This window comes from Trachemys scripta, chromosome 4 (assembly GCF_013100865.1).
Source record: "Trachemys scripta elegans isolate TJP31775 chromosome 4, CAS_Tse_1.0, whole genome shotgun sequence".
NCBI classification, from domain to species: Eukaryota; Metazoa; Chordata; order Testudines; family Emydidae; genus Trachemys; species Trachemys scripta.
The window spans coordinates 128,268,006-128,280,454 of record NC_048301.1 but is presented as its reverse complement, the minus strand read 5'-3'; the positions used below and the strand labels follow the sequence as shown (position 1 = coordinate 128,280,454).

General features: G+C 51.2%; 1 protein-coding gene across 2 annotated transcripts in view; it reads right to left on the bottom strand.

Moving 5' to 3' along the window:
• The window catches only part of TBC1D22B (TBC1 domain family member 22B), a 40,595-nt gene that overhangs the window by 16,140 nt on the left and 12,006 nt on the right, over positions 1-12,449 (bottom strand). For both annotated transcript variants that reach the window (XR_004645380.1, XM_034767450.1), the window contains exons 6-8: positions 11,449-11,577; positions 10,809-10,874; positions 8,625-8,739 (exon numbers count right to left, since the gene is read on the bottom strand). Coding sequence is in view for 1 of the 2 variants with exons in the window: in XM_034767450.1 (XP_034623341.1) it covers positions 8,625-8,739; positions 10,809-10,874; positions 11,449-11,577 (310 nt within the window). In the remaining variant the exon portion in view is untranslated. The remainder of the gene's footprint in view (positions 1-8,624; positions 8,740-10,808; positions 10,875-11,448; positions 11,578-12,449) is intronic.

Genomic DNA, 12,449 nt, shown 5'->3' with positions numbered 1-12,449 from the left:
GTTCTTCACAAATCCATGCTGGCTGTTCCCTATCACCTTACCATCTTCCAAGTGTTTGCAGATGATTTCCTTAATTACTTGCTCCATTATCTTCCCTGGCACAGAAGTTAAACTAACTGGTCTGTAGTTTCCTGGGTTGTTTTTATTTCCCTTTTTATAGATGGGCACTATATTTGCCCTTTTCCAGTCTTCTGGAATCTCTCCCGTCTCCCATGACTTTCCAAAGATAATAGCTAGAGGCTCAGATACCTCCTCTATTAGCTCCTTGAGTATTCTAGGATGCATTTCATCAGGCCCTGGTGACTTGATGACGACACATCCACTGGGAGACCACCACACATCTACGTGCTGTGGAAGCGATGCTCCTAATTCAGTGGGGAGCATGCTGGCAGCAGGGTCACCCTGAAACTTGGGGAGGGAACATGAGGGCTGAAAGACATCATCTTTCAGATGCCAGGTCCCAACCCAGTTCTGACCAGCAATGGCCATGGAAGATCTCATGGCACTGCCCACAGTTGGAGAGCCCAGCTGGATTCTGCCACTTTCAATTTCAGTCGGATGCAGCATTCTTTGCTACTTGTCCCAAGCTAGACTCGGCAGTGTCGCTGTGCGCCAACACCTGCTCCTTCCCACCTCAGAGCTGGCTGCAGCTCACGGATTCAGAAGTGAGCCCGCTGTACGCTTGTATTTTTATTTCTATAGTACCCTGGGAGCAGCTGATGCTTTGCAGACCAAAAAAAAAAAAAGGACAACAAGTCTCTGCCCTGGGCTGCTTACAGTTCAGCTCAGACCGAGGAAGGCACTAGAGCCGCTTGAAAGTTAGCATATAAAGGACAAAAGGGGAGAAGTGGTGGATCAGAGATCAGAACAGGAGGGACAAATTAAGGAGCAAGACTGAGGGCGCAGTTCACATATCAGTTTAGTCTTACCAGGAGGTGGTATCTCTCTACAAGAACTCAGTATTATTCAATAGACTTCCCCCTGCAGGACAAGAAACCTCCAAGGCCAGGAGCCCTGGAAAGCCAGGACAGTAAATGCAAGTGGGCAGGGGAAGCTTGCACCGTGCCTGGCTGTGCCGTACCAAGCTTGGGGCAATGCTGGTAGAGGAAGAGAGCCTGCGGCACATGTCCAGTTCCCTCCTTCAGTACTGCCACTCGACAGCACAGATCCCTGCCCCCTTCCACCACTGACTCATTCAGAGGCAAGTGGCACAATCAGGAGGGAGGCATGAGCCAACTATCCTGACAAACAGAAGCTTTGATAAACCATCTCCCCGGAGCACAACGCTCAGCACAAACAGCTGTTCCACAGCATCATTAAAAAGGCCCCACATAAAGAACCTGGCTAGTCAACATATGGCTCTGACCGAAACTGAAAGGGAGCCAGCAGCTGAGCGGCTGCCAGTCGGCTCTGGGATGCAGGAGGCTCTAGCGTGGCTGTGGCCGTCACTGCAGCACTGGGCGCCTAGGGTAGCCTTGTGAGCGAATGAGCATGCTCAGCTCCCTGCTGTGCCAGGTTCCCATTGGGGAAAATAACATTCCTAGCATTGGAATCTCACTGCCCCCTTCTCCCCCCCCTCAGGGACTGCAGCAGGGGATCAGGTTGGGGAGCTGATGAAAGTGACTAACCCTAGAATTCCAGACCACCTAACAGTGGGGCAGGAGCACCAGCACCTTCCTGTGAACTTTGATCCCTTTCCCCTCTCCGTTCCCATTAAGGGATGGATCATTCCAATTCTAATCAGCGCCTCAGCTGCAGGATAGGTTGCTGTCTCCGTATTATGGGCTGGGGGGAGCTGCTTGCTGGATACTTACACCTGTTCCTCAGTGCACAGCTCTGCTAGGGATTGAACATGTGTACACTGTACATTGATGGTAGAATTATTATACTAATGGCTTGGGCAAAGGCAGACTGTAGGATAAAAGGGCCCAGCCTGAAACATGCACACTGCTATGTCGAGCATTTGGCTAGTTGAGTCTAATGCCAACACTGACAGCCAGGTCCAGGGGCCAGTCAGTACTCTGCCAAGCACCACTCACAATAGCTGGATAGTTCTCTATTAGTTGCTATGAAATACGTACTGTCTTAACTCTGAAGCCTACTGATGGTGATTAACATTAACTGGGATGTACAGGGACAGTTCAGAGGGATTGTTCTTATTTGCAGACTTGGTAAAGAAACAGAAGAAAGCACAGAACTGATAGGTTCCTTTAGCAACTGCCAGGGACTAGAAACTTACTGTTATTAAATAGAAACGTAGCCGTTACAACAGAAACTAGTGGGAGCATTAAGCAGTGCTGGTACAGTGCCCTGGCCAGTACCGGCTCCAGCCAACAAGGAGAGAGTCACCTTTACAACCTCCTTCTGATTTAAAGGAGTAGTATGGATCCCTAGTCCCATTGCTGTCATTACCCTACCCTTCTGCTTCTTCGAAAGAAAGGCAACGCTGGCGGCTGTAGAGATCATTTCTCTGGAGGGAAGGATGATGTGGTTGTGGGGTGCTTGGGTTGTTAAGCAGCCCATGATGTTCTCTGGAAACGCAGGAACATTCAACCCTAATGCCCCCAACCTCCTGTACTCTTCCCCTACCCACCCTAACTCAGGTCAGTTTGCTATGGGCTGGTAAACTGAGGCTGGGTGCAGGGAGGCCAGGGCATAGTGTAAAGTGCTCACAGAGGAGCTCAACGAGCACAAGATAATCAGCAGTGATTCTTGGGAATGACATGGACCTATCCTTGCCTTCTTCCTCGGCCATTTGCAGCCATCTGCACATGTTACTCGAAGGCCAGCTTGCATCTCCCGATTGATCGCTCAGCCGCCCACGCCTGCCCCACCTGTAGGATGCAAAACAGCAGGCGCAGCTGCTGCTGCAGCCTTGATGCCTCCCACAAGCTCTTCTATCTGAAGGCACCAGCTGAAACAAGCAGCGCTCAGCACTCTTCAGCTGGAGCCATTGATCAGATGGGAGCAGCAGTCGCTCCACAGATAGATCTGTTGCTGGCAGAGGCCCAAGGCATTCGCGGGCTCTGCCAGCTCGCTGAGGCAGCTGCGTTTGGTGCAGCAGCCTGACACAGAACATCTCGGGAACATACAAACCGACTCACCGCTGTGGAGGCAAGGATGGGACCAAGGGACTCAGCTGCAACCCACCTGCTAAAGATCTCAAAGCTGTGAGCATGGGGGGGAGGGGAAGACAAGAGGACCATCAGCGAAAAGCAAATGCAGAGACAGGGCTGTTCTCCATCCCACCACCACCTCACTGGGAAAAACAGGCAGCAGGAAATGACGTCGTGGAACTGACCCCAAGAAGCTCCCCAGGCAGGAAGTAAAAGACTTATCCTGCACTAGACTGACCTGAGAGGCCATCGCCCAGGACAGGTGCATGTGGCCAGAGCCCTGCAGCCAAATATACAGCTCAGCAGATAGTGCGTCAAGTGACTACACCATGAGAACACCCCCACCTGCTTCTATTTCCTTTAAGCACTGATGAAGGGGACCAGAGCCACAGCCCAAGGAGACCCAAGTCCTGTACCATATAGGCAGCACTAGCTTCCGCCAAAGCACTGTGTCAGCACATATCAGCCTGGAGAAGGCTTGACGGCTGCTAGAAAGTAGCGGAGTTCAATCTCCGGCCAATCCAAGCGTTAGGCTCCCTACTGCTGGAAGAGCCCGTGGGAGGGAGGTTCTAACAGTCCCTGTTGGCTGGGAAATGGACTGAGACCCAGCAGCTCAGGTCACTAAGGTCACAGCCAGAAGAGAGCAGTAACTGAAGTCATTCCCAGCCTGGCCTGGAGGAGAACCAGTCATCTAGAGGGGCCAGGCTCCAGATTCCACTACTAGTCATGACAGCTTCGCACCCAGACTCTCCCACGCTCAGCAGCTGCTCATTTCCCAGGCAGCGCCGGGTGTTACAGACCCGGGACCCCCAATCAGGACATGGCATTTCTAGCTTTCGAAACAACCCCAGGCTAAGGAGGCCCGAGCCCATAGTGGAGGGGTTTCTTTTGATCACATGTAAAAGCCTTTGAGGGTAGCTATTGGCTAGTGCCTTGTCAAACCAGCACCTTCTTACTCCCTGATCTGTTCATTTCACTGCTGGACAAGTGTCAAGCCTGGCAGCAGACCCCCACTGCGCACTGACCGAGCCTTTTGCCCAAGGAGTGTTCCCGCAGAAGGTCCATATTTCAGAGATGGGAGGAAAACCCTGCAGCGAGTGACCAGCGAAGGTCACACAGGAATCGTGTCTCCTGACTCCCCGTTCTAACCACTAGACCACCCTGTCTCCCAGAGCAAGGTGAATTAGGCCCCGCCTCACCCGTGGCCAATGAAGTGAGCCAAGTTATGGCTGCAGAGCGTTTACTGCTAGTGACAGCCTCAGAGGACGGAAGCTGCTGGCTTTGAGCTTGTGAACTGAGCACGTTTGATACTGAAGCCATTGAGGGAGTAGACAGTGCCCTCTCTGTGTCTTTTATGAGGTCACGTAACCAAAACCTCCATGCATGGCTTCTCCCAGAGCCCACCCCCTCCAGTTGGTCTGAGCCCAGACAAGTCCCTTGGAGAGATGGTTCTGGCTGCTGCTTGTTTTAACTCTTGGCCTGGCCCTTTTATCGATTGCAACAGAGAAGCCGATCAGCCAGAGACAGGTATTGACCAGCTGATCAGTTAAGGGGAGAGGTTGTAATTGACCTGTATGAAAGCTGCTGCATTGGCTTGGAATACAATACCTGCCGAGGCACGAGGAAGGTTAACGAGTCCCAGTGACCTTCCCAGCTGGGTTAATCTATCATTGGCGGGGGATGCTAAAGGAGAAACTAGTAAGTCTAACAGTAAAAGGCTCTGTTGTCAGCTTGGACTTGTGCTGAACAGTTAACTCCCACCTCCAGCATAGCAATTATTTCCCTACACCACCCCTGAGAACTGCTTTGGTCCTGCTGACTCAGTTGGCTGCAGGCTCTGCCGTCAGACGAGGGAGACATTTGGAAAGTGCTCAAGTCAGAGATCTAGAGAGGATGGTGGGCAGCCAACTAGATGAACTTGCAGTGGAGTATGATGTGGGGAGGAAAAAAAAGATTCTTTTAGGCTGCACATACTGAGTGACTTCTAAGAGCCAACCACACACAGGGACTGTTGTCTGAGTAGGAGAAGGAGCTGAATGGGGGGAACAATGGTTTCAGATGGTCCACGGTGGGTAGGAATAATGGGATGAAGTGAAAGAGGAAGTTCTTCCCAAGGAGATCTGTTATGCTGAGGTACAAGCCCCACGGTAAGGAAGGGGAGCACCATAACGGAACAGGAACTTGGACCAATAGGTTTGGAAGATGAGCTTTTTAACCAGGAAATAATCAGTGTCAATTTCACTGTACATGCCTAAACCGATGAAAAAATTTTTCCCATCGATAATCGAAGTTTACAGATGTAAAATGCTGCAGAGAATTTAGCAGAGTTTGATTTAAGCTGATTTCCTTTGTATATTTTGACCCGTGATGTTGACATTTGTGTTTAAATGGTTATAAAGCGTTAACAGTTTGGATCTCAGCATCTACCGTCATTGCATTATTGTCTAATTCCCTCTCCACTGCTGGATCTCCCCACCCCAAAGTTTCCGACGACTGTGAACATTGAAAAAAAATGCTTAAAAATGAATATTGATTTTATCCACTGAACTTAATTGAATTCTGCCAAGCTTAATTATAAAGAGACAATCTTGCGCTGGCTGGGGACTGACAAAGGACTAGATAAGCTAATTGCCTCCTTCCCATTGCTATATCCTCAGAAGTTACCAAATCGCATTCCTTACAATAGGGCTCTGGGGACCTGTTGGGATGACTCTTTGGGTCCCATTTACTCCATCAAAATGAACACAACAGACTCTACCTCAATCCTTTTCCTTTAAAACCACCTGCCAGATCCACCACTAGAGGAGACTGTCCATTGCTGGCTCATCCACTTGCCAAGAACACCCCCCCTCCCCAAGATGTCTGCAGAAGTGGTGGGTCCGAGAGGTTACTGTTCTGATGGTCGAGTGCCACCCTCCAGTAACTACCCCGGTCAGGTCTCCTCTGCTACCACTATGATTCATCTGCTATCCACAGGCATGCTAGACGCTCCGGCCTGGCAAGCCAGCAAAGGGTATGGTCAGTCCGCCATATGTCCTTTTCACAGATGGACCTAATGGGCATAAAGTCTGCAAATGGCTGAAAGACTATTGGCTGGAATTAGTCTCCGCCCTCCCTCCCCTGCAATGGCCGCTTCTGGGTAACCACACTGAACCAGCTTTGGCCCCGGAACACACTCCCCGAAGTGGGGCTGATACAACGCTGTGGGTATATGCCAATATATGTCAGAGGGTGTAGGACCGCAGGAGGGCCCCCCGGCGTGGGTGGCTCTTTGGGGCTGTGCTGCACCTACCCTGGAGAGTGAAGGCACGTACTTCCTGGGGACGATACCCGACGAGACGAGCCTTTAAAGAGCGTAAGCCACAGGACACAAGGAAGCATTGCCCCTGGAGGGGTACGTCTCCTTACAATGAAAATCCACCCCAGGGGACCTCCGTATAACAGGCATGAGTCTCTCCATGTTATATCCTATGCAAAGCTGAATGATCAAAGTGGAGCCTCTTCATGCACTCCTGTTGCAAAAGCCCAGGTACTACCTCAGCCCTTCCTGATCCTCCGGATCACAGGGAGGAATGACTGACAGAGCAAGAGAGCCTCCAGAACAGACATTTCCAGGAGTCACCTGCTCTGGTACCTGCCAGCAAGGGCTGCTGCCCTAGGGAACAGCCCCGGCTCCACACCACCAAGTGAGCAGTAAGGAGGTGAACTTGGGGCTAAATACACTGCTGCATAATGCTATCCAGACACCGTGCAGGGTTCTCCCACCTCTCTGGACCGTCAATCTCTGGAGACATGCAGCACAAGCCGCTCATCCTGCCCCAGGCCTTTGTTGAGCAAAAGCTTGCCACCGAGTCAGAGCACTGGACAGCTATCCCCATAGGAGACTAAAGCTCATTTCACTTGTGATCCAAACTGGATTTGAACCCAGGTCTCCAGAGATGAAAGGCTGAAGCGTTAAGCTGCTGTGCCCCGGGAACCAACTCAGTGAAAGGGCTAATCTCGCACAAGCCAAAGATTTTGATCTTTCCCATGTTTCAGGAGCAGCTTCTAGCAGGAGGGAGCTGTTCAGTGAGAAGGCTTTGATCTTAGGGGCTAACAGGAGTGAAACCCAATCAGGGCCTGTCACCGTGTGAAACAGACAGACATTCAGACTAGCATGTCTGTTACAGCAGACTCCATACTGTGTGGGCGTATGTAGACACACAGCATGAGGCCCTATGGCATTTTCAACCATAAGAGACCAGCCCCATTACCCACCAGCGATGGACACAGTGTACCAGAAGTTTCAGACTAGTCCTGCACTCAGCTAGGTAATTCACTCGGCCTGCACAGCTCTGCCTCTAACCCAGCCGCTCAGACACAGCGGGGGCTTGGGGCCATTATGCACCACAATGTCACTATTATAGCACCTATAGAGCATGAAGGTACAGACTAGCCAGGGGCCTGCTCTCAGTCGCTTTCAGGACACAAGTTTGTTCCTTTTGTGGATACTTATATAGAAAAGGAAGTTCACTAGGGCAAAAAACAGCAAGCCCTTTTAGGCTTCGTGCTATTGCTTCCCCAGGCCCTTACGCAGAGCACAATCCTGAGAGATGCTGAGCACCCTCAGATCCCACTGAATGCAAGTGGAAAGGACTTAGCCCCTCACAGGATCAGGCCCTTGGAATCAGACACTGTGATCGCAGGGACTGATCCAAAGCCCAGTGAAGTCAGAGGGAGTCTTTCCATTGACTTCAGGGAAGTTTGAAGATACGTTTAACCTCATGACAGACTAGCCATCCTGTTCCTAATAAAGGTTTTCTAAACCCCTATGTTTAAAAAGCAGCAATGAAAGCTTTTGTGGGGCAAGGGGCAGTTTGACTTTAAACATTCTCCTGCGATTCAGTGAACCCAAACAAGACAGCAGAGACTAGAGAACTGACACTTCAAGTGCAGATCAGACAGTAGTGAAACTGACCAGCTAATAAGGTGAAAACTTCAACGGGGCAGACCAGCAGAAGTGGGAGAAGTCAATTCGTGTTTTAAAAGCTCTCCGGTTGAATCAGCTGTGGATGCATTAGTAACAGAGCAGCAATCTTATTTTAATTTTAATTTTTAAATTTAAACAGGGTCCCTTTATAGCTCACGTGTTCGGGCACTGAGTGAGTGCCAGCTCGGAATTCCAGCCAGAAGAGCAAGAAAAATTCAGTTATGGGTTTAAGCAAAGCCTCAAAACCAATAAAAGGCTCCACTATGTGGAAAAAGACAGCCGGATTAAGCGCATTCAAATGTAAATACACCCTTGGCACTTTCGCCTCTGCTGAGCCCTGTACGTTAGGGGACTAAAGCCAATCCAAAAGGAGGAGAGAAGTGGCAGGAAGGGTAAGGTGCAGCTCTAGCTTTGTGCAGCAGTTGAATAGCAAAGAGATCCTCTCCAGCAAGATTAGCTTGTCTCATCCTAACAATTCAGAACCACTGCAGCACCACTCAAGAGGCAATTGCATGTTCTGAGCGTCAGATGTCACTTACCAACATGTTCGGAGAGGAACACGACAAAGAATGGAGTGACCAGGTCATTAATCCCCTGGACGTAGCCACTGGCTGGGTGTCGGATGGCCCAGATAAACAGGATTCTTTCAAAGATCTACGAAAAGCAAGGAGGAAAGCCAGACACCTGTGTTAGCCAGGCCCAGAGGAGAGGCAGAGAAGCATGCATGATAGGCAGATGGGGCGTGGCAGGGGGGAACTATCATGGTTTGGCAGAGCCATTCCTAGCAGCAACACTGATAGGATAAAAAGTAAGCAAGCTAAAGAACCAGGACTCCCTTGGGTGTATATGAAGCACAGATTCCCCCTCTCAGCCCAGCCCATACCTCCTGAAACGTTAGCCTTAGTTTCCTTGGTGAGTGAACATGGAGCCTGAGTTTCTAAGATCCAGATGCAGCCCTGGATGTGGTGTCAGCCCCTTCCAAAGGCCAAGTTGAGTTTTTACTGTATTACCAGAGCTGTCTGACTGTGCTGAAAATTGCCAGAGTGGGTCACCCAAGACGTTCGTCCGCGCACAAGCCGGAGCCCTTTAACTCGCAGCACTGTTAGACAGCTCCCGACTAAGCCAGTTTCCAGTTGTGGAACATCCAAGTTAAGACACCAGGCTGCTGTGTCTCTTTGCTGCAGTAGCACATCCTTGTTATGGATCCCAAAATAGTTCTACGAGTAGGGCACCCCAGGGCTTTTCTGATTTCCCAGTGAGTTACAGAGCATGCTGGGATTGACTGCATATAGGCTTCTTCTGAAGTATCCCTGTGCCTAGGCTCCAGAATCCCATGCCCTCTTCTGGCATGTCAATAGCCTGTGATCTGAGAGACTCTAGTGGGAAGAGAGATGTCAGGTTCCTGGTGCCCTGGCAGAGTTCTGCCTATGTGAAAGTCCTCAAGTTCCTCCTACAACATACTCTAGTGGGTCCTCTCAGAAAACTGGCGGACCAAGAACTCTGCCCGAAGTGCAGATCAGTTTAGTTCCATCTTATCAAGCTGCTTGTACACCCTAGCAACCCCGCTAAACCTTCTGGGCCTCATACAACAGAAGCTGGGATCCTCATGCCAGCTCCCACAGGGAAAAGCCTTGCACATCCAACTTTGATGACCAGGCTTTAATGCAGCCTACTCTGGCATGATGGCCTTGGGCTGGTTTCAAATAGAACTTCAGATTTTTGACCAACTCTGAGTTACCTTTGGCCAACTATATTTGTGCCCTTCATAATTGGAGCTCCTGGCCAGAGTCCCTAGAGCAGATCTCTAGCCTTTAAAAGAGGGCTCCAAAAGGTTTAAATGAACTTTGCTGATAAGTTGCAGGGCACAATAGGACTGGTCTACGCAGAGACATTTACCCACAGAACTGTACCAATACAGTATTACTGCTATAACCCTCCACCTGCACACACTTATTCTTGGCCCAGGTTAGCCTATGATTCTTTCAAAGCACGACAGAGTCCAATTGTGGTTTTGTTCCTTCGAAAGAAGAGCCCAAACCAACCACACGGCAAAAGGGACTGGATGTGCCATCCAACAGCCAGAACACCGAACTGAAGGTACAATGAACATGTTTGTGGTCACATGGATAGAGCACTGGATTGGGACACAAGAGACTGGGGTTCTAATCCCAGCTCTGCCAATAATCTGCTGTGACCTTGGGCAAGTTACTTCCCCACTCTGTGCCTCAGTTTCCCCCTTTGTCTTGTCTATTTTCATGGTAGGCTCTTGGGGGCAGGCACTGTCATTTACAGCACTCAGCACAAAGGGGCCCCGGTTGGGGCGCCAATGGGTTCTCCTCCCCCTGCCCATTCTACTCAGAGGAAACACTCAGCCTTGTGCAAGATCCCCTTCCCATGGGGTGCTGGTGTCTGAATGGTGGGGTGGCTACATTAACATCCTACATCCTCCTCCAAACAGATGTAGGTGAGGCTGATCCTAAAGCGCGTGTTAGAAAGGAGGGAGGCCGGCCCTGGGTGGAGGCAAATCCCCAAATCCAGATGACTAGATTAACTCCACTGGGCCCTCACAGCGCAGAATAGGTGCCCCTAGGAGCACACACCAAAGCCAGATGGGCCTGATGCCCTGGGTGGAACGGAAGAGTCTCCCGCTAGAAGCCCTTGGTCACCAGCAGGACTTGGCCTGCCCCACTGCGGGGAAGCTAGAGAGACTCGTCCCGCCTCACCTCCTGGACTAGCGGCTGCTGGAAGAGCGGGATGAGAGGGTTTGTCCTGGGAATGTCGATGTGGATCTGAAAAGGACAGAGGCAGAGCGGGTTAGACTCACTGACCTCGATGGTCAGGCCGGGGGAGGAGAGGGAGCTGCGATTCGCATGTATAAATCAGCGCAACTCTTCTGTCGAGGCGCTGATGGAGAGAAGAGGCTGAATCCCTCAGCCACCCCCAGGGACAGAGACCTTGCTGAGAGGCAGAGGGAAGTGTCTAAACTCCAGCCCCCACCGCTCAATTCTGGGGAAGGAGGGGGAGCAGCTAGAAGGCTGGCACCTTAAAGCTAGCGATCGGGTGGCAAATCCAGCCAGTGAGAACCACTGACACATCTGATACAGCCAGTAACGAGGTAGGATGGGGGCACTACACCATGCCCTCACTGGGGGAGATGGACTCCACCTTGTATGGCTTTCCCCAGCTTTAGCTGCTGTGATCCTATGCGGGCCAGAGAGCAGCGGCAAGCGCAAGAGGCAGAATGGGGAAGAAGGGAAGTGTTGTATGGGGGGAAGGGGACGGAGAGCGGGAGAGGAGGCCGGGTGGCAGGAGGGCCTTACCCTTGAGTGCAGGGACCAAAAGGAGGAGGAGCAAGGCCCGTACCTGCCGGTAGGTGTCCTGATGATGCTCTTCATTCCTGGAATCGTAATACTGCTCGATGAAGCCAAAATATTCCTCCCGCTTGCGCTGTAAGGTCAGCTTCCTCCGCTCCTTGTTCGCAGGGAGATAGCCCTGCAGCAGAAGGCAGCCTGTTACAGTAGGTCCCCTTCCCCTCTCCCTCCTGCCCTAGCCACCGTCAGTTCCCTGCAATCCTGCCAAGCAGCAGTTTGTCCAGGAAGCGCTTCCAGCCTGCATGCAAAGGTTGGAGGAGGGGAGATCTCTAGGGCTTCAAAGCTCCCAGCACATGATGTCTGATATCCTTCCTGCCTGACCCCAGGGCAACCTGCCAACACCCAGCTGCATGAGATCTGATTGCTTGTTTCTACATGAATAGCTGAAGACAGCGCTGGGTCTGACTATTTGTCAACTGCTCTTTAAAGCTACAGGAAGATACTGACGGGTATGTGAAGCGGCAGGTAGGGCTCCACTCCAAGCAGGAGGCGAGACTACATTGAGATGGGCGTTCAGATCAGATCACGTGGTACATGAAGGCGCTGGATAGCACCAGTTTGTTAGCTAGAGCCTGCGAGATCTTGTGAGAAAAGGGGCGGATGCGAAGAAAATGAACATGTAGCATACGCAAGATGAGCGCGCCACTGAGGGAGAACTCGTTGGCTTTAACACAGAGGCCAAACAAGCAAAGGGGGTAGGAGTCTTCATTGTATTTTAACATGGCTTTTGCTAATGACTGCGCTGTTCCCCGCTGCCTGGGCGTGCCCATTTCAGGGTGTCCATCAGCAACCTCAGAAAGTGTGGGGTTTGAAGGTTAGGAGTATCAGGTCTCCCCAGGTTTGCTGCAGGACTCCTCAGTGGATTGGAGAACTGGCAGCATTGAGACATCCGACCCGACTCCGAAACCTGTGCGACTGCAGAGAGGGATTTTTAAGCATGACAGATGTTAACCATGCTGCTTAAGGCACTGCTGGAAGGTGATCATGTACTGT